Source organism: Zophobas morio, unplaced genomic scaffold (assembly GCF_036711695.1).
Source record: "Zophobas morio isolate AGI-343-1 ecotype UQ-CSIRO unplaced genomic scaffold, CSIRO_AGI_Zmor_V1 ptg000004l, whole genome shotgun sequence".
In the NCBI taxonomy this organism is placed as follows: Eukaryota; Metazoa; Arthropoda; class Insecta; order Coleoptera; family Tenebrionidae; genus Zophobas; species Zophobas morio.
The window spans coordinates 5236036-5255452 of NW_026972109.1; the positions used below are offsets into that span (position 1 = coordinate 5236036).

Sequence of the window (19417 nt, forward strand, 5' to 3'; positions counted from 1 at the left end):
TTACGTTCGGCATTGTTTGGTGTTTTTGTTGTTGCCAACGTAATTACAATCCGGCTCACTTATCTACTAGATCTGTCTTGTCAAGAACGAATCCACACGGAACGGATCTGATAATGAGCAGGTGGGACAACTTGAGGGACTCGAAAGGTCCGGCTACCGCGCGGACAATTTGTCTATTATGAACGCGGCTGACAGGTGATCTTAACGGGTTTTTAGAGACACGCTTTCGAATGGACGGTCCTGAGCTCGACAAGAATGCTGCCATTAAAAAATGCACGTTTTTCTAACGTTCGCACGTCGGGCCAACGACTGACGTCCAAAATACAGGTGCTATTGTACACTATACGATGTGCAATTACGTAACGCGTAGCTGAGCACACACACTTCTGGCTCTGCCTGTTCAATGTTGCATTGACAAATTCTTTGGGAATCCATCTTAACGTGACGTGATTTATAAAACCACCTTTATTTCGATGTTTTGCGAGTACTTTTCGAGCACATCTCGGTAAACATCCAGAAAGGTCAAGACCGAGACCGCGAATATTTATTCTCGGTAATGTTTGCATCTGTTTGATAAAGCAGCAGACGGTTCACTTTATCTAATCTATGCAAGGAGCGATGCAGGATGTTCACAAAACTGAAAAACTGGAAGTGCAGTTTGAAAAATAAAAAGAGCCGCAATTCCCCTTTTTGCCGAAAGCAAAACGATAAATGTCGTTCCTCAGCTCTGAATTTAAATTATTGGCTTGCTGTGAACACTCGCCTTTCCTAAACATATGTGCAACATGCATTCGCGTGGATTTATCGAGATATATTTTTTGAGTGGATCGAACGTGTGTGTAAAGTAAGATAGATGATTTTGCTTAATGGTAGAAAAGAGACAAAGATTTGGAGAAAGAATGGAAAACCACTTAGATAAACACGTCCAAATTGTCTCAACACTCTCGTCTCTGAGGGTCCACAACATGTCGTTTTCGAAAAAAATTGTCAAATGTAAATTGTGGAGTTGGTGAATTTTATTCTTGCATTTATTTTATCATAAGACTCGACCTTAAGGTGCCATTAGCTCTATTTTGAGACAAAACAGCCGAAATGTGGCATGATTTATTGTTTGCATGGAGATGAGCTGTGTAAACAAATAAAATGGGATTTTAGCGCGAATTGGTGGTGTGGGAGATAAGAGAGTCGCAAATGGGGGAGAAACGAAAAATATTTTCGACAGGATATTGAATTATTGACGTTAAATCGATTGCGGAAGAAAATGTGAAAGGTCGAATAAGGGAAAAATGGAGATTGCTAGAGATGCCGAGCTGGTCACGAACTGCTGTTTACAGTATAAGGAAACTGGGAACGGTGACGCAAATGTGATATACTTTCCCATTTTTTTTTAATTGTTTCTAACGAAAGTGTCAATAATGATAATAGTTGTCACGAAATTACAAAAGAAGACACTCTATATAGTTCTTTTCATTTCAATATCCGATTTCTCCGTCTGCGTAAAAATCAAAGAGCGTCGAGAACACGTCGCAATTAATATTAATTAATAAAATTAGCATAAACCCACGGATTAGGCGCGAGAATTGCCGATAAAATCTGTTTTCTGGTTCATTTTCGCCCGATTTTCGTCCATCTGTTCTTCACTTCAGTTCAACACACGCCATTATATCCGCTGCCAAATCGGTCCCATCATCAAGAGCCCGCCTAATGATGCTTGTTGATGATGGACAGATAATTTCGCCGTTATGGACTTCGCTTTATTTAACAATACCGTCTAGAAACCTTCATTGTATTCACTCGTTAATACGACGACACAAACCTATAATAATTATTTCGAAATTTAAACTTATTATCATGGGCACCTACCGGAATGGCGCTGAGATACCATCTCCTGGTCGTTTCGACGCGTTTAATAAAAAACCCAGCGCATACTTATCAATGGGTGCAGCCGGTGCCACCCGTGCGTGTAATTAAACGCCACCAATGATACCACCCTTTTTTCCTGGCTACAAATATATACACTCAGTTCCGATAATTTACGATACACACATTCTATTTGTTCTGCACCACCCACGACCATATGGATTATGGTAATAAATCCGGCTACCGGAGCCCGCTAATCTGCCGGGTTAATTTCCACGGAATTCTTATCGCGGAAAAAACGGCTTTATTACGTAAAGCTTCGAATTTAAAAAGTATTAATCACGAATCCCGCATTTTCTTGCCGCTGGCATACAAATTTACGTGACATTTATGCCGGTTTATGAGTCGGGAGAAAGATTAATGGCGGGGGCCGATGAGGAGTTCGCGTTTCGAGAGGCCAGGCACGCAGGGATCTGCTCTGGGACCACTACTCGACACGCAAATGTATACAGGTTGGGATTTTTTATTGACGCACTTTGCATTTAAACTGCGGAAATACAAACAACTCTTGAGTAAAGGATAAATCACTTTCCGAAGTGCTGCAAGCCGTCTTTTAACGCTTCTATAACGAAGTCGACTATTTCGGGTCGACTGTTGTCCCCCAAGAAACCGATTCTCATGGCTTTGTTCAGCGTTGGTCCATGTCCTGGGGTGATTTCAATTTCGAACCTAAAACAACGTTACAGTACTAGTAGTACCCTCACGATATCTTACTTTTGTTTAACGTAGCGAAGAAAGTCCATCTGATCTATTCCTTGAGGTACGTTCACGCACGTAACTCCATGGAACCGATTTTCGCGTTTCTCCACGAAAGAAGTCAGTCCGATTTCGTCAAGGCGTTTCCAGAAGTACTCAGCGTTCGACTTGTGTCTTTGCCACATTGGTATGAGTCCTTCTTCGCAGATCTGGGCTAAAGCTTCACGTACTGCGGATAGCATGTTTGCGGAAAAGGTGTAGTGGTACGTTCTGCTTTCGCCGTCAAAACAGTCAAAATATACCCCTTGTGGCAGCAAATCTAAGTAGTACGGAGGTCGCTTTTTTTGCTCTCTCATACGTTTCTCTGCTCTGGGGCTAAACGTGAGTAAACACATTCCGGGAGGAGCACCTATGGCTTTCTGAGTACCGGCATTAACAGCATCTATTTCCCAACGATCGACGAAGAGCGGATCTACCGCTATGGAAACTACAGCATCAACAGCCAATAAACACCCGTACTTGTGACACACAGGCGCAAGTCCTTCTAGCTGTTGGAGAGTCCCCCCAGTGGACTCCCCATGCGTCACAAACAACAACCTAGCTTTGTGCGATTTAACGGCCTCTTCAAGCTCCTTCAAAGAATAAACCTCCCCTGGAGGTTTTCTCAAAGGGAGAACATCGAGTTCTAGAAGACAACTATAAACATTTCGAAATTATCAAAAATAGTACTACCATATCTCTGTGCCATATCTAAGACCTTTTCTCCCCACGTGCCTCCGATAGCGATAACCACCTTATCTCCACGGTTAAGCAGATTCAGAAGAATGGCTTCGTTACCCCCGTTTCCAGAAGTTTGATGAATCAAAGTAAACCTGTTCTTGGTTTGGAACACGTACTGGAGCATCGCTTTCGCTTGGTCCATGATCTGGTTTATAATTATTAAAGGGGTTTAGGCTCAATTTTTCACTTACCTCGTACATGTCTGCAGATATAGGGTTCAAACATTGCATCGAAAGAGCCTTCAGTACCCGATCAGTGATGTTCGTGGGTCCTGCACCCATCAAAAGGTACTCTTTATGCGTAAACCGCTTAGCACTTTTTTTGTGCACACTTTCATAATCGAGCGTCTCGTTCGCAGACATGATGATAACAGTGAGAAGATACGTGTGCGGACTTGCTTAAGTACTTGATAAAGTCAGTGTTAATCCTTTCTTCTTGACGTCACTAATTTTTTTTGGAGGATTAAGCTTTTGTTTTGCAGAGTATGTTCGTTGTAATTGGTCGGTTTGTTGTTAACTGAATCTTTATTGGATTTTCTGACGCAACCATTGTTTTTGACGAAAGCATCTTAGGTTTATCATATTTTCGCAAAAAATGGTAAACAGTGACATGCATTCGTTTTAAAAATAGAAAAAGTGCTCTGTTTGATAACGGTTAGCTTACATTTGTGCAGTTATGTAATGGAAACAAAATTATGACGAATTTAAAAGGCTTTATTGTTTAATGAAGATCTACAATCATTTTTTCAAGTGCTGCAATCCGTCTTTTAAAGCTTCTATTAAGTAATCGGCCATTTCTGGTCGGCTGTTCGTACCCATCAAACCCAGCCGCATTGCTTTGTTTAAGGTTGGCCCAAACCCTGGTGCGATTTCGATGTCGTACCTGAAACAGCAGTCTTAGGTACTCCTAGTGTCTTCAAGGTACCTTACTTGTCTTTGGCAAATTTTATGAGCTCCCTCTGGCTAATTCCCTCCGGTACGTTAACTCCCGTAACCCCGTGGAACCTATTTTCGCGTTTCTTTACGAAACACGTGTACCCAATTTCATCGAGCCGTTTCCAGAAGTACTCGACGTTTCGTTTGTGTCTTGCCCAGATTTCGAGAAGTCCTTCTTCGCATATCTGGGCCAAAGCTTCACGTACTGCGGATAACATATTTGACGAAAAGGTATAATGGAACCTAGAAGATCAGTGAGACTGGATTGACGCAGAAGTGGTACTTACATTCTAGTGTGATCGCCAAAACAGTCAAAATAGATGCCTTGACGTAGCATATCGAAGTAGTACGGAGGTTTCATTTTTTTCTCTCTCATGCGTTGCCTACGAACAATCTTTAAAAAAATAATTACTAGAGGTAGTACCTACTCTGCTCGGGGGCTAAACGTGAGCAAACACATTCCCGGTGGTGCACCTATAGCTTTCTGGGTACCAGCATTGACAGCATCTATTTCCCATCTATCGACGAAGAGCGGGTCAACAGCTATGGAAACTACGGCATCTACACCCAACAAACACCCGTATTTATGACACATGGGCCCAAGTCCTTCCAGTTTTTGGAGGATACCTCCAGTGGATTCCCCATGGGTTACAAACAACAACTTTGCCTTGTGAGATTTCACCGCATTTTCAAGTTCTTCTAAAGTGTAGACTTCACCGGGGGGTTTTGTGAGCGGGAGGACGTCGTATTCTAGATAGATGTGTAAATGTCTCCAAGTACCGAAGGTAGTACCTACCGTATCGTAGCGCCATGTCTAGGACTCTCTCCCCCCAAGTACCCCCAATAGCAATTACCAACTTGTCTCCACGGTCAAGAAGATTCGTAATAATCGTTTCATTACCTCCACTTCCAGAAGTCTGACTCACTAAAGTAAGTCTATTTTTTGTTTGGAAGAGGTACTGCGTCATCTCCTTTATTTCGTCCATTAACTAATCAAAATAATGTAGAAACGTTTAAGCAAGTTTTTACTTACCTGGTGCATGTCTACCGACAGAGGGTTCAAAGTTTGCATCGAAATAGCTTTCAGTACCCGATCGCTGCAATTGATTGGTCCCCCACCCAACAACAGATACTCCTTATGCATAAATCGCTTAGCACTTTTTTTGTACACATTTTCGTAATCTAGGGTCTCGTTCTCGGCCATCGTGGCTAACATTGAAAAGAAGTCGAGTTTGAACCGCTTTAAGTACTAGTGCAAGGTCACTTTAGTGAGGTCATTTTGTAACGATTGTGTTTAATCACTGTTGGGTCAGTACGTTTTTGATTTTTATCAATCTGCTAAAATGCTTCCAGAGGGTGAAGGTTATTCTAAATTGAACAAAAACGGACTTGCTGATGCAATATTGATGTTTTGACGGATAATATAGTTATCTTTTTTGCAAACATTGATTGCTGGACTTAGTGTATTGTTGAGCGCGATATTGGCAAGACTGAGGAAAGTCTTATGAAATAAAAATGCTTGAACATAAAACGTCCTTTAATGGTACTAAATGTGCGTGTCATCAGGTAAATTTAGTTAGTACCTTGCTTTCTCAGTTGTTCCATTCCATCTTTTAAAGCTTTTACTAGATAATCCACCACTTCGGGGCGACTGTTTTGTCCCAATAACCCGATTCGCATGGCTTTATTAAGAGTGGGTCCGTGCCCGTACGCAATTTCAATGTCGTACCTGAAACACACTCAGTACTACCAACTAAACCCCCAAACCACCTTACTTGTCTTTGATAAATTTTAAAAGCTCCAATTGATCGACTCCCGAGGGAATTTTAACACACGTGATTCCATGAAACCGGTTTTCGACTTTCTCCACGAAACAGTCCAGCCCTATTTCACCCATTTTCTTCCACAGGTACTCGCTGTTTCTCTTATGTCGTTCCCACACTTCTGACAAACCTTCTTCACACAGTTGGGCCAAAGCTTCACGCAATGCAGCCAATAAATTCGACGAAAAAGTGTAGTGGTACTTTCTACTGTGGTCGTCTACAAAGCAGTCGAAGTAGAGTCCTTGTCGCGTCATGTCGAAGTAGTACGGAGACTTGTTCTTTTTTGCTTTGATGCGTTCTCTGAAAACTAGTGTCAAGGGGGAAGATTTAAGTTAAATGGGTCTTACTCAGCGCGGGGACTGAAAGTCAGTAAGCAGAGACCCGGTGGTGACCCTATAGCTTTTTGACTAGCGGTACACACGGCGTCTAGTTGCCACCGGTCCGTATAAAGAGGGTCCACACCCATGGAAGCTACAGCGTCTACAGCTAACAAGCAGTCGTACTTGTGGCACATGGGTCCAATACCTTCCAGTTGTTGGAGGGTACCACCACTGGACTCTCCATGTGTAACAAACAACAAGTTCGCTTGATGCGATTTGACCGCGGCTTCCAACTCCTCCACCGTGAAAATTTCACCCGGAGGTTTTCTTATTGCAAGTACATCAAATCCTACACTCAATTAAAAAATAAATCATAACTATCGAAGTAGTACTCACCGTATCGTTGTGCCATGTCTTGCACTTTCTCCCCCCACGTGCCTCCAACCGCAATTACCAATTTGTCTCCCGGATCAAGCAAATTGGTTAGAATGCTTTCATTTCCGCCACTTCCTGACGTTTGATTGACTAAAGTCAGCGGGTTCGTGGTTTGGAAAAGGTACTGCAGCATCGCCTTTACTTCGTCCATCATCTGTTTTGGATTAGTGGGGTTGATTGTTATTGTGTCGACTTACCAGGTGCATTTCTTTGCTCAGAGGGTTGAGGCATTGCATGGAGAGAGCTTGCAGTACTCGGTCTGAAAAATTCGCCGGGCCTGCTGTCAACTGGATGTACTCTTTGAGGATGAATTTTTTCGCGCTTTTTTTGTGTGGGGACTCATAGTCTAATGGCTTGCTTGCAGACATGGTTCATTACTGAATGACGATAATGGAGTGAGCGAAAATTGGCAGCCTTGAACTATAAATATTTGCAGTGGGGTCACATGGGATGTTGATAGATAAATTAAAAGGTATTAGATATGCATACAGGTATGACTTGCATTTTTTTTATTATTTAGAAATTCTTTTGGTGGAAATTAAGAGTGAAATAGCCGTGGAATTGGAATTGTGGAGGATGAAAAGAGTGGCTTTTAGCTTGTATAGTCGCTGCCAAGTTTTCAGTTTTTAAAAATAATAATCCAAAATTTTTGTTTTTGCCTATTATACACGTCAAAAAAAAATAGGAGTACTTCATTGTCAGTTATTACTTTTATTTTTTTATATTGTATTATAATAATAATACAATTATTATCAATAACAATTGGGGAGACGAGATCTCGTGCACTTGTTAGATAATTTTGCACATGATAATTATGTATTACGTTAATTAATCTCGAGCACTTTTTTGGGATCCAATTGATCTATGACGCCAGCGTTGTGGATAGTACAGATAACATTAAAAAGCACTTAATATACACGTGTTAAAAAATAAAAGTACAAACTTTGCATACTAAAATTATATGTCATATTTATTTTGTATAATTGTTACATTTTTATTCTAAGAAATCTTGTGCTTCTATGTCGAGTACGGAAGTGTAGGTCCCCCATTTGTGTTCTGTCCGCCTGCCGTCGTCTGGGGGAACTTTTAGGTTGCAACTTCGCAAACAACCAAATCCATTACCCTGAAAATTTAATTAACATCACCTAGGAGCTAAAACAGTGAAAATCGGTTCATCCTCTTTAAAAATTTATTAAAGTTCCTTTCTACATTTATGTTTAATTTTGTTCGTCTGTCAAAGTTTAGAATTTAGCTCAGAAATTATTTAAACGAACTTTTAAATTTTGACTAGCGATTGCATTTACTTGAATTCATCAATATCTTTATCCATCCCATGCACACCCAGTAGAATTAATACACCAGTTGTTGGGGATATTTTGGTAACTTTTAAACGCAAACTTTTTCGATTATGAAAATTTCGGCCCATTTTCGTTCACCTTCCAAACTTAACTGAAGGCATATTTTTGTAGATAACTTCCAATATTTTTCCAAAATCGACCATCGAATTATGCAAATTTTTTGTTTAAAAAAAAGGTATTTCAAACAGAATATTTCTAAAGTTTTGCTCCGGAGCCATAAAAATGTTATATTTTTGAATCAGTACGTCGAAATCTAGATCTCAGAATTTTTTGAGATTTTTTTGGTGAATTTTTTAGAAACAAAATTTTTCAATGAAAAATGTCCACCTACGAAACTTAAGGACATTTTCTTGTAGATTTCGATCTTCAAAAATTATTTTCGGCCTCATTTCTTCGATGACTCCAAAATCGCCCGTTGAAAGATGAACATTTTTTGGATTTCTAAAAAAAAATTGAATTCTAAACCGAATATTTCTAAAATCTTGCTCCGGAGCCATAAAAACATTATATTTTTGGAATCAGTGCCTCCAAATCTAGATCTCAGATTTTTTTGAGAATTTTTTGGTGACTTACAAAAACAAAATTTTTTACTGAAAAATTGTTGTAAATTTCGAAACTGAAAGATATTTTCTTGTAGATTTCGATCTTCAAAAGTTATTTTTGGCCTCATTTCTTCGATAACTCCTACCATTTTTCCAAAATTGACCGTTGAAACATGGAATTTTTGTAGATATCGAAAAGAATTGAATTTGAGATCGAATATTTCTAAAAATTTTCTCCGGAGCCATAAAAACGGTGTATTTTTGGAATCGGCACCTCGAAATCTAGATATCAGAATTTTTTGAGATTTATTTTCAAACTTATTCAAAATCAAAATTTTTCAATGCTTGAAGATTTATCAAAATTTCGGCCAATTTTTCTTCACCTTCAAAACTTAACGAAAGACATTTTCTTGTAGTTTCGATCTACTTAAGCTAATTTCGGCCCCAATTCTTTTATAACTTCTATCCATTTTTCCAAAATCGCTATCAAATTATGGACATTTTTTGGGTTTCTAAAAAAAAAATGAATTTTACACCGCATATTTCCAAAATGTGGCTCCGGACCCATAAAAAGGTTATATTCTTGGAATCTACGTCGAAATCTAGATCTCAGAATTTTTTGAGAACTTCTTAGTGACTTTCAAGAAAAAATTTTAAAAATTTTCGCCCATTTTCGTCCCCCTTTGAAACTGAAAGACATTTTTTTGTAGACTTTTATCTACAAAAGTTAACATTTTTCTAGAATCGTCATCGAAATATGGAAACTTTTTGGATTTCTGAAAAAATTGAATTTCAAACCGAAAATTCCTAAAACTGTGTTCTGGGACCAATAAAATGCCACATTTCTGGAATCAGCACCTCGAAATCTGGATCTCAGAATTTTTTTAGAATTTTTTTCCAAACTTTGTCAAAACCAAATTTGTTCATTTGTTCAAAGTTTTTCAATGAAATTATCAAAATTTCGACCAATTTTCGTCCATTTCTTCCATAATTCGTACTGTTTTTCCTGAATCGACCATTGAATTATGCGTATTTTTTAGATTTCTAAAAAAAAAATTAAAATGTAAATAGAAAATTTCTAAAATGTTGCTCTGGAGTCATAAAAATGTTATACTTTTGAATCAGTTCGTTGAAATCTAGATCTCAGAATTTTTTGAGAATTGTTTGATGACTTTCAAAAGCAAAATTTTTCAATGAAAAACATTTGAAAATTTCGGCTCATTTTCGTCCACTTCACAAGTTATTTTCGGTCTCATTTCTTCGATAACTCCTACTATTTTTTCAAAAATTGACCGTTAAAACATGGAAATTTTTTGGATTTCAAAAACAAAATTCAATTTCAAACTGAATGTTTCTAAAATGTTTCTGCGGGACATTTTTGGAATCGCCACCTCGAAATCTAGAACTCAAAATTTTTTTCAAGTTTTTCAAAATCAAAAATCAGAAGTTACTTTCAGGCTCATTTTTCACTGTTTTTCTAGAATCGACCATTGAATTATGAAAATGTTCTGGATTTCTAAAAAAAAAAAATGAAATTAAACCGAATATTTTTTTCTAGATTTCGATATTCAAAAGTTATTTTCGGTCTCATTTCTTTGATAATTCCTATTTTTTCTAAAATTGCCTGTTGAAACATGGAAATTTTTTGAATTTTGAAAACAATTCAATTTCAAACCGAATATTTCTTTCTCCGGTACCATAAATGCGTTCCATTTTTGGAATCAGCACCTCGAAATCTAGATCTTAGAATGTTGTGAACAATTTTTTCCAACTTTTTCAAAATCAAAATTTTTTATACCTATAAAACAAATTTGTCAATGAAAAATTTATCAGAATTTCGGTGATCCTTCGTCCACCTTCAAAACTTAACAAAAGATGTTTTCTTGTATATTTCGATCTACAGGAGTTACTTTCGGCCCCATTTCTTTGATAACTCCTACTGTTTTTCGAGAATCCACCATTGAATTATGAATTTTTTTGTATTAAAAAAAACTGAATTTTAAACCGAATATTTCTAAAATCTTGCCCTAGAGCCAAAAAAACGTAATATTTTGGGAATCAGTACGTCCAAATCTATATGTTAGAATTTTTTGGTGACTTTCATAAACAAAATTTTTTTGTGAAAAATTTTTGAAAATCTCGGCCAATTTTCGTCCACTTTCGAAACTTAAAGACAATTTATTGTAAAGTTTGTTGTTCAAAAGTTATTTTCGGCCCCATTTCTTCGATAACTTCCATAATTTTTTTTTTTTTGGATTTTGAAAAGAATTTAAGTTCAAACCGGCACCTCTAAATCTAAATTTCAGATTTTTTTGAGAATTTTTTCCAACTTTTAAAATCAAAATTTTTCAATGAAAAATTTATCAAAATTTCGGCCAATTTTCGTCCACCTTCAAAACTTAACGAAAGATATTTTCTTGTAGATTTCGATGTCGAGAAGTTACTTTCGGTCGGATTTCTTCAATAAGTCTTACTGTTTTTTTCCAGAATCGACCATTGAATTATGAAAATTTTTTGGATTTCTAAAAAAATTGAATTTTAAACCAAATATTTCTAAAATCTTGCTTCGCAGCCATAAAAACGTGATATTTTCAGAATTAGTACGTCCAAATCTAGATGGCAGAATTATTAAAAAACATTTTTTAGTGAAAAATTTTTGAAAACTTCGGCCCATTTTTGTCCACTTTCGAAACGTAAAGACATTTTCTTATAAACTGCAAGTTCAAAAGTTATTTTCGGCCTCATTTCTTCCATAACTCCTTCCATTTTTCCAATATCGCTCCCTGAAACATGGGATTTTTTTTAGATATCGAAAAGAATTGAATTTCAAATCGAATATTTCTAAAATCTTTCTCCGGGACAATAAAAGTGCTACATTTTTGGAATCGGCACCTCGAAATCTAGATCTCAGAAATAGTTGAGAATTTTTTTCCAACTTTTTCAAAATCAAAATTTTTCAAAACTTATAAAACAAAATTTTCAATATTTCGGCCAATTTTCGTCCACCTTCAAAACTTAATGAAAGATATTTTCTTGTAGATTTCGATCTCCAGAAGTTACTTTCGGCTTGATTTCTTCAATAAATCTTACTCTTTTTCCAGAATCGACCATTGAATTATGAAAATTTTTTGGATTTCTAAAAAAATTGAATTTGAAACCGAATATTTCTAAAACCTTGCTCCGCAGCCATAAAAACGCTATATTTTAAGAATCAGTACACAAAAAACAAAATTTTTTAGTGAAAAATTTTTGAAAATTTCGGCCCATTTTTGTTCATCTTCGAAACTCAAAAGACATTCTCTTGTAAATTTCAATCATCAAAAGTTATTTTCGGTCCCATTTCTTTCATAACTGCTACCATTTTTCCAAAATCTCCCGCTGAATCATGGAAATTTTTTGGATTTTCAAACGAATTAAATTTCGAACCGAATATTTTTAAAATCTTTCTCCGGAAATATAAAAATCCACCATTTTTGGAATTGGCACCTCGAAATCTAGATTTCAGAATTTTTTGAGAATTTTTTCCAACTTTGTCAAAGTCAAAATTTTTCAAAGATATTTTGTTGTCGATTTCAATCTCCAAAAGTTATTTTCGGCTTCATTTCTTCGATAATTCCTACTGTTTTTTCCAGAATCGACCGTTCATTACGAACATTTTTTGAATTTCTAAAAAAAAAATGGAATTGTAAACCGAATATTTCTAAAGTCTTTCTCCGGGTCCGCTAAATTTTTGGAACCTCGAAACCTAGATCTCAGAATTTTTTGAGAATTTTTTCTAACTTTTTCAAAATCAAAATTTGTCAAAGATATTTTCTTGTAGATTTCGATTCCCAGAAGTTATTTTCGGCCTCATTTCTTCCATAATTCCTACTGTTTTTCCAGAATCGACCATTGAATTATGAAATTTTTTTGGATTTCTAAAAGAAAATGAATTTTAAACCGAATATTTCTAAAATCTTGCCCTGGAGCCAGAAAACCGTAATGTTTTGGGAATCAGCACATCCAAATCTATGTTATAATTTTTTGGTGACTTTCAAAAACAAAATTTTTTAGTGAAAAATTTTTGAAAATTTCGGCCCATTTTTGACCACTTTCGAAACTTAAAGAGATTTTCTTGTAAACTTCAATCTTCAAAAGATATGTTCGGCCTCATTTCTTCGATAACTCCTACCATTTTTCCAAAATCGCTCGCTGAAACCTGGATTTTTTTTTCGAAAAGAACTGAATTTCAAACCAAATATTTCTAAAATCTTTTGCCGGGACCATAAAAATGCTAAATTTTTGGAATCTGCACCTCGAAATCTAGATCTCAGAATTTTTTGAAAATTTTTTCCAACTTTTTCAAAATCAAAATTTTTTAATGAAATTTCGATCTAAAGAAGTTACTTTCAGCCCCATTTCTTTGAAAATCAAAATCGTTTATCAAAATATGGAAATTTTTTGGATTTCTAAAAAAATTATTTGGTAGTTTTTTCAAAAGCAAAATTTTTCAATACCCACTTTAGTGTGAAAATTTCGGGCCATTTTCGTATACTTTCGAAATTTAACCAAAGATTTTGTAGATTTCGATCTCCTGAACTTACTTTCGACTTTATTTCTTCGATAACTTCAACAGTTTTTCAGGAATCGCTCATTGAAATATGTGAATATTTTAGGTTTAAAAAAATGTATTCCAACAGATATATTTCTGAATCTTGCCCCGAGACCATAAACACGCTATATTTTTCGAATCAGCACGTCTTTGAATAGGTATATCGTATTTGTGGTTTATGAATCCGCCTTGATTTTTACCGTACCTAATCAAAATTGTATAACATTTTATACCAATAAATTAAGAACACAAAAGTGAATTTATACATTCAATTAGAAAATGAGTCATTCTTTTTTCCAAAAGCTCGAGGTTGTTCGTGTCAGCTCGGTCCAACCGGCAGAATTAATATAACAATTGTTGGACTAAAACAAAGATTTAAAAGCCAAATTTGCGTCACAGAGTTAACTACAATTATCAATTTCATCGTTGTCGGCAGGTTATTATTCATATGTCGCAGTAAAAAGCGTCGGTTTTCAATTGCTTAGTTATTTTAAAACAGTATTATTACAGTTATTACGAAAAATGGTACAAAATCGCTGCTTTCCTTCCGTTAGAAATCATGACACGTCCGCCATCGTACATCGATTTTTATGTAATCGAGAGATATTTGTGTGGGCGCACACGTTTTGTTTGGAAAATAATTAATATGATTTGTGACTAAATTCTAGCTTGCGAAAAAACTTTATCGCAATCTTTAGCGCAAATTATACGTATTATGAGTATCGATAAACCAAATTTATGTATTGCCTGAGAAATAACGTTACATAATTAGCACGGAAGAAAAATAATAATTTGCCACAAATGTTAAATACTCGATCGTACTTAGTGTGAGAGTCGCTACTTTGTTTACTTGACCCATATTCGTAAAGTTATTCGGTTAAAAATTGAATAATAATCAACTGATAAGGGGCCATTTTATTATTTTTACTGACACTGTTTAAACAGTGTAGGTCAAATTTACGTAATGTTTTGACATGACGTCATCGAATTTTTGCAGAGGATAAATGACAAATATTGGTAAATCATAAAAATCACATCAACTGAATGAAGATTGGAAAATAGATGCACCGCAGACAGACGGAAACATGAAACTAGACTTGGCTGAATGCCGTTATTAAAGTTGTTTTCTCAGCCACTAGTAACTAAACAAGTGAAAAAATTTGCGGTATTGCAAAACGAGTGCGGTAATCCAATCTAGCTGCACTTGTGTGGTAACCAACCTCATCTTTGCACCATCGTAGTCAAATCAACCACAAAACTCGTCTTCCATCAAACTAGACCAAAATTCCCTCCCGATTCGCGTGTTGCCGCGTCCTCCGTTCGCGTGAGCAATCTTTGGTGATAACGAGCCTCATACTCTCCTAGTCGTGAAGATTTGACCTCGCTTAACCTCGCTTGAACATCGTTCGGGTCACCAAAGGCCATGATTTCTCCCAGTAAAGCATACTTTGTGTTGGAATCGCGAGGAAGCCCTTGACGGAAGGTCACAGAGTGATCGTGTGGCAAAAAGCGCCACGAAATCTCGTACTCCGGAAGCGGCGATTCATCAACATCCCTCTTTGGCAAAAACCGCCACCTTCGCTTTGACGCCTCCCGGCGGCGTCACGCACCGCCGGCTCTCCAAGACCCTGTTGCTTTATTTTGGCAGGACAGCTGCAACAACATGTGGATGATTGGGCGAAACGCAAGCGCAAAGATAAGCCGGCCGCATGGACTTGACAGTCTTGGCAAGACGGCGGTGGTGAGTGGAAGTGGATGAGTGCTGATTGCGTCGGGGGAGCGGCGACCATGACCTGTAAGTCCCGAGGGGGAAGTCCGGAGTGCATTGGGGTAGTCCGAAAGTTGGATGTGGAACGGGTTTTGTGAGGATTGTTGGTAACTAGTTACGGTGAAATCCGTGCAGTTGGTGCGAACTAAGCATAAAAGTTTTTTTTTTTGTAATCTGGAAATAGAAATAGTTCATTTCGAGTTCTTTTCACACCATTACCACAGAATGAACTATATGTAGGCTATTAGTTTATTTTTACACCCGACTCGAGTAGTTTATGTGCGCATATTTTAACTAAAGAGCGAAATCGGAAGATTATTATTTTTCCAAAGATTTATTATGGTTTTTAAGATGACGTCATTAACTTTGTGCAGGTGTTGAATTAATAAATTTTAATTAGTGCCGTCTAATCTCTAAATCAATTGTAGTTATAATGTCTAATTATTATTAGTATCTCTATAAAATTTTCAAAGTAAACCTAAAACCACCTAGACCAAATAGTAAATGATTTTGGAAAGTAGAAATAGTAAAACCATGACTCAATGGAATCGTAGCAGTTTGTAATGAATGATGTAAATTTTTGTCGGTTGCTCTGACACAATATAAATATATCTACTCATCACATTAAAAAAATACTTATCTCTTCCAAGTATATTTAAACATAAAATATTTTAAAATGTCTATAAATCTTCTTAGTCACTCCACTGCACGACTAAAACACGTTACTTCTACCTACGACACCAAATTTTTTTTTAATGGCAACGCATATAGGAGAAACTGGAACAATCTCGGAAACTTGGGGCTCATTTTTTCGAAAACAACCATTTTCCGATTCGACTGTCGAATCAGTACGTTGTGGTCTATATCCCAGAATTTGTTGAGAATTTTTGGGCAACTTTTTCGAAATCCCATTTTTTTGATACTTCCGAAAATTTCGACCCTTTTTCGTCCGCTTTTTATATTTAACCAAATACTTTCTTCTAGATTTCGGCCTCCAGAAGTTACTTTTGGCGTCATTTCTTCAACAACTTCTACAATTTGTACCGAATCGCTCGTCGAAATCGACAATTTTTTTGGATTTCTAAAAAAAATTAATTCCAAAGTGAATATTTCTAAAATCTTGGTCCGGGTTCAAAAAACGTTATATTTTTGGAACGAGCACGTCGAAATCAATACCCCAGAATTTTTGGAGAATTTTTTGGTAACTTTGCAAAAGCAAAATTTTTGAATAGGTTATTATAAAAAAATCGAATTGAATTGTTTTTGGAATCAATGCACCGACACCTTTATTCCAGATTTTTTTGAGGATTTTGTGCCAGGTTTTTGAAGTATTTACTATGATAAGACTGATTTGTCCAAATGATATACCCTCTAAAAAATAAAGGGCGGGTGGGCGGGCCTTGTCTTGCTAAGATAACACTGATTTCGGCAAATGACATACCCTGTAAGAAAAGAGAGGGCGGGTGGGCGGGGCTAGTACCTGCTAAGATAAAACTGATCTTGGCAAATTATATACTCTTTAAAAAAGTAGAGGGCGGGTGGGCGGGGTTAGTACATGCTAATATAAGACTGATTTTGGCAAACAACATAACCTAAAGAATATAGAGGGTGGGTGGGCGGGGTTAATACTTCCTATGATATGACTGATTCTAGTAAATGAAATACCATCTAAGGAGATAGAGGGCGGGCAGGAATATAACTGGAAACGAAAGTTTTAGGAGGGCAACCCTTTTACCCGAAACTCAACTCTTACCTTGATCGAGTGGAATACTGCTATCAATTTATCAATTCCAATGGGGTCTTTTATGAGCAAGCAATAGCTTTACCACTTACTTCCGTCTCAAAGCCAATAAAATGTGTGTTCAAAACGGAGTAGGGGTGGGTAGGCGGGGCCACTTCTGACTTTGTTTTAAATCTTAAATTCTACCGTTTTTCAAAATAGAATTCTATTTTCATTGTACAGTAAATAAAATGAGTCAGTGAAATGGAGAAAAGTGATGGGGGGACTGGGATTAGTTTTTTTTCTACACATCTTCTTCATTTTAGTGACTACTCTTGATATTGTTCAGTTTTATCTTCGAAAGTACTAGCCCCGCCCACCCACCCTCTCTTTTCTTAGCGGGTATATCATTTGCCAAAATCAGAATTATCTTAACAAGTGCTAGTAAAATTGTCCAAATTCCCCATTTTGTGAAAATTTCGGCCCTTTTTCGCCCATCTTCGGAACTTACCTAAAGATATTTTGTTGTGGATTTCGGTTCTTAGAAATTACTTGTGGCTTCATTTCTTCGATAATAATTCCTACCATTTTTCCAAAATCGTGCATTGAAATATGACAATTTTTTTAATTAAAAAAAAAAGAGTTGAACGCTATGTTTTTGGAATCAGCGCGCCGACACCTCTATTCCAGATTTTTTTGAGGATTTTTTGGAAAGTTTTTGAAGTAGTTATTAAGATACGACTGATTTTGGCAAATAACATACCCTGTAAGAAAATAAAGGGCGAGTGGTTGGGGCTAGTACATGCTAAGATAAGACTGACTTTGGGAAACAACGTACCCTATAAGAATATAAGAATATAGAGGGTGGGTGGGCGGAGCTAGTACTTGTTAAGATAAGACTGATTTTGGCTACTAGCTTCACACATCCGCCCTTTATTTTCCTAGAGGGTATCTTATTTCTCAAAATCAATCGTATCTTAGCAGTTACTAGCCCCGCCCACCCACCCTCTATTTTCTTAGAGGTTATGTCATTCGCTAAAGTCAGTGTTATCTTAGCAAGTACAAGCCCCACCCACCCGCCCTTTATTTTCTTAGAAAGTATATCATTTGCCAAAATCTTGTATTATCTTAACAAGTGTTAGTAAAGGTTTTCAAATTCCCCATTTTGTAAAAATTTCGGCCCTTTTTCGCCTATCTTCGAAACTTCGAAGCTAAAGATATTTTCTTGTAGATTTCGGTCTTTAGAAGTTACTTTCGGATCCATTTTTTCGATTTTGAGTAAAAAAAAAATATTTTTAAGCCGAATATTTATTTATAAGATCTTGATCCGGGGCCATAAAAGCGCTATTACTCGTATTTTTGGAATCAGCACGTCGAAATCTTTATACAAGATTTTTTTGTTAATTTTGAGGCGACTTTTTCAATAGCTAAATTTTTTCGTAGCACCACCCCTTTAAGAAAATTTCGCCCTTTTTTCGACCACCTTCGGAAGTTACCTAAAGACATTTTCTTGTAGATTTCGGGCTTGGAATTTACTTTTGGCCTCATTTCTTCGATAACTCCTGTATTTTGTTTAGAATTGCGCATTGAAATTTGGCAGTTTTTTGAGTTTCAAAAAATGGCTTTAAATCCGAATAATTAAAAAATCTTGGCCGGGGACCATAAAAACATCATATTTTTGGAATCAGTGCATCGAATTCAATATCCCAGTTTTTTTTTTGTGTATTTTAAGGCAACTTTTTCAAAATCTCAATTTTTTCATATTACCCTCTTAAGAAGATGTTTGTCGAAAAAGGATCATCTTTGAAATTTACCTAAAGACATTTTCTTGTAGATTTAGGTCTTTCAAATTTACTTTCGACTTAATTTTTTCGATAAGACCTACCATTTTTCCAGAATCGCGTATTAAAATATGACAATTTTTTGAGTTAAAAAAATATACTTTTAAGCCGAATATTTATAAGATCTTGACCCGGGACCATAAAAGCGCTTTTATTTTTGGAATCAGCACGTCGAAATCTTAATACAAGAGTTTTTGTTAATTTTTAGGCAACTTTTTCAATAGCTAAATTTTTTCATAGCACCACCCCCCACTTAAGAAAATTTCGACCTTTTTTCGACCACCTTCGGAACTTACCTAAAGACATTTTCTTGTAGATTTCGGTCTTGGAATTTACTTTTGGCCTCATTTTTTCGATAACTCCTGTATGTTGTTTAGAATTGCGCATTGAAATTTGGCAGTTTTTTGAGTTTAAAAAAAGTGGGTTTTAAAACCGAATAATTCAAAAATCTTGGCCAGGGGCCATAAAAGCGCTATATTTTTGAAATCAGTGCGTCGAATTCACTATTCCAGATTTTTTTGTGAATTTTTAGTTAACTTTTTCAAAATATCAATTTAAGAAAATGTTGGTCGAAAAAGGACCAACTTTGAAACTTACCTAAAGACACTTTCTTGTAGATTTAGGTCTTTCAAAGTTACTTTCGGCTTCATTTTTTCGATAAGACCTACAATTTTTCCAGAATTGCGTA

The 19417-nt window shown here is 36.4% G+C and overlaps 4 protein-coding genes across 6 annotated transcripts in view; 1 reads left to right on the forward strand and 3 right to left on the reverse strand.

Annotated features, from left to right (window-relative positions):
- The window catches only part of LOC135138486 (uncharacterized protein), an 81202-nt gene that overhangs the window by 2733 nt on the left and 59052 nt on the right, over positions 1–19417 (forward strand). Inside the window, exon 1 of one of the 3 annotated variants that reach the window (XM_064068468.1) lies at positions 15139–15195. The exons of the other annotated variants lie outside the window; for them this stretch is intronic. The gene's annotated coding sequence lies outside the window, so the exon portion shown is untranslated. Of the gene's footprint in view, positions 1–15138; positions 15196–19417 lie in introns of those variants that run through there. 3 annotated transcript variants of the gene reach the window in all.
- Positions 2366–3784, reverse strand: LOC135138460 (alanine--glyoxylate aminotransferase-like). Its single transcript, XM_064068437.1, has 4 exons — positions 3588–3784; positions 3349–3541; positions 2635–3301; positions 2366–2589 (listed from the first exon to the last, which is right to left on the reverse strand). The coding sequence occupies exons 1-4, from the start codon at positions 3756–3758 to the stop codon at positions 2445–2447; spliced, it is 1176 nt and encodes a 391-aa protein (XP_063924507.1). The 5' UTR covers positions 3759–3784; the 3' UTR covers positions 2366–2444.
- Positions 4089–5769, reverse strand: LOC135138474 (alanine--glyoxylate aminotransferase-like). Its single transcript, XM_064068451.1, has 6 exons — positions 5365–5769; positions 5128–5320; positions 4760–5081; positions 4619–4714; positions 4326–4574; positions 4089–4278 (listed from the first exon to the last, which is right to left on the reverse strand). Exons 1-6 carry the CDS (start codon positions 5545–5547, stop codon positions 4134–4136), a joined length of 1188 nt encoding a protein of 395 aa, XP_063924521.1. The 5' UTR covers positions 5548–5769; the 3' UTR covers positions 4089–4133.
- Positions 5851–7290, reverse strand: LOC135138467 (3-hydroxykynurenine transaminase-like). Its single transcript, XM_064068441.1, has 5 exons — positions 7107–7290; positions 6871–7063; positions 6502–6823; positions 6107–6454; positions 5851–6060 (listed from the first exon to the last, which is right to left on the reverse strand). The coding sequence occupies exons 1-5, from the start codon at positions 7275–7277 to the stop codon at positions 5904–5906; spliced, it is 1191 nt and encodes a 396-aa protein (XP_063924511.1). The 5' UTR covers positions 7278–7290; the 3' UTR covers positions 5851–5903.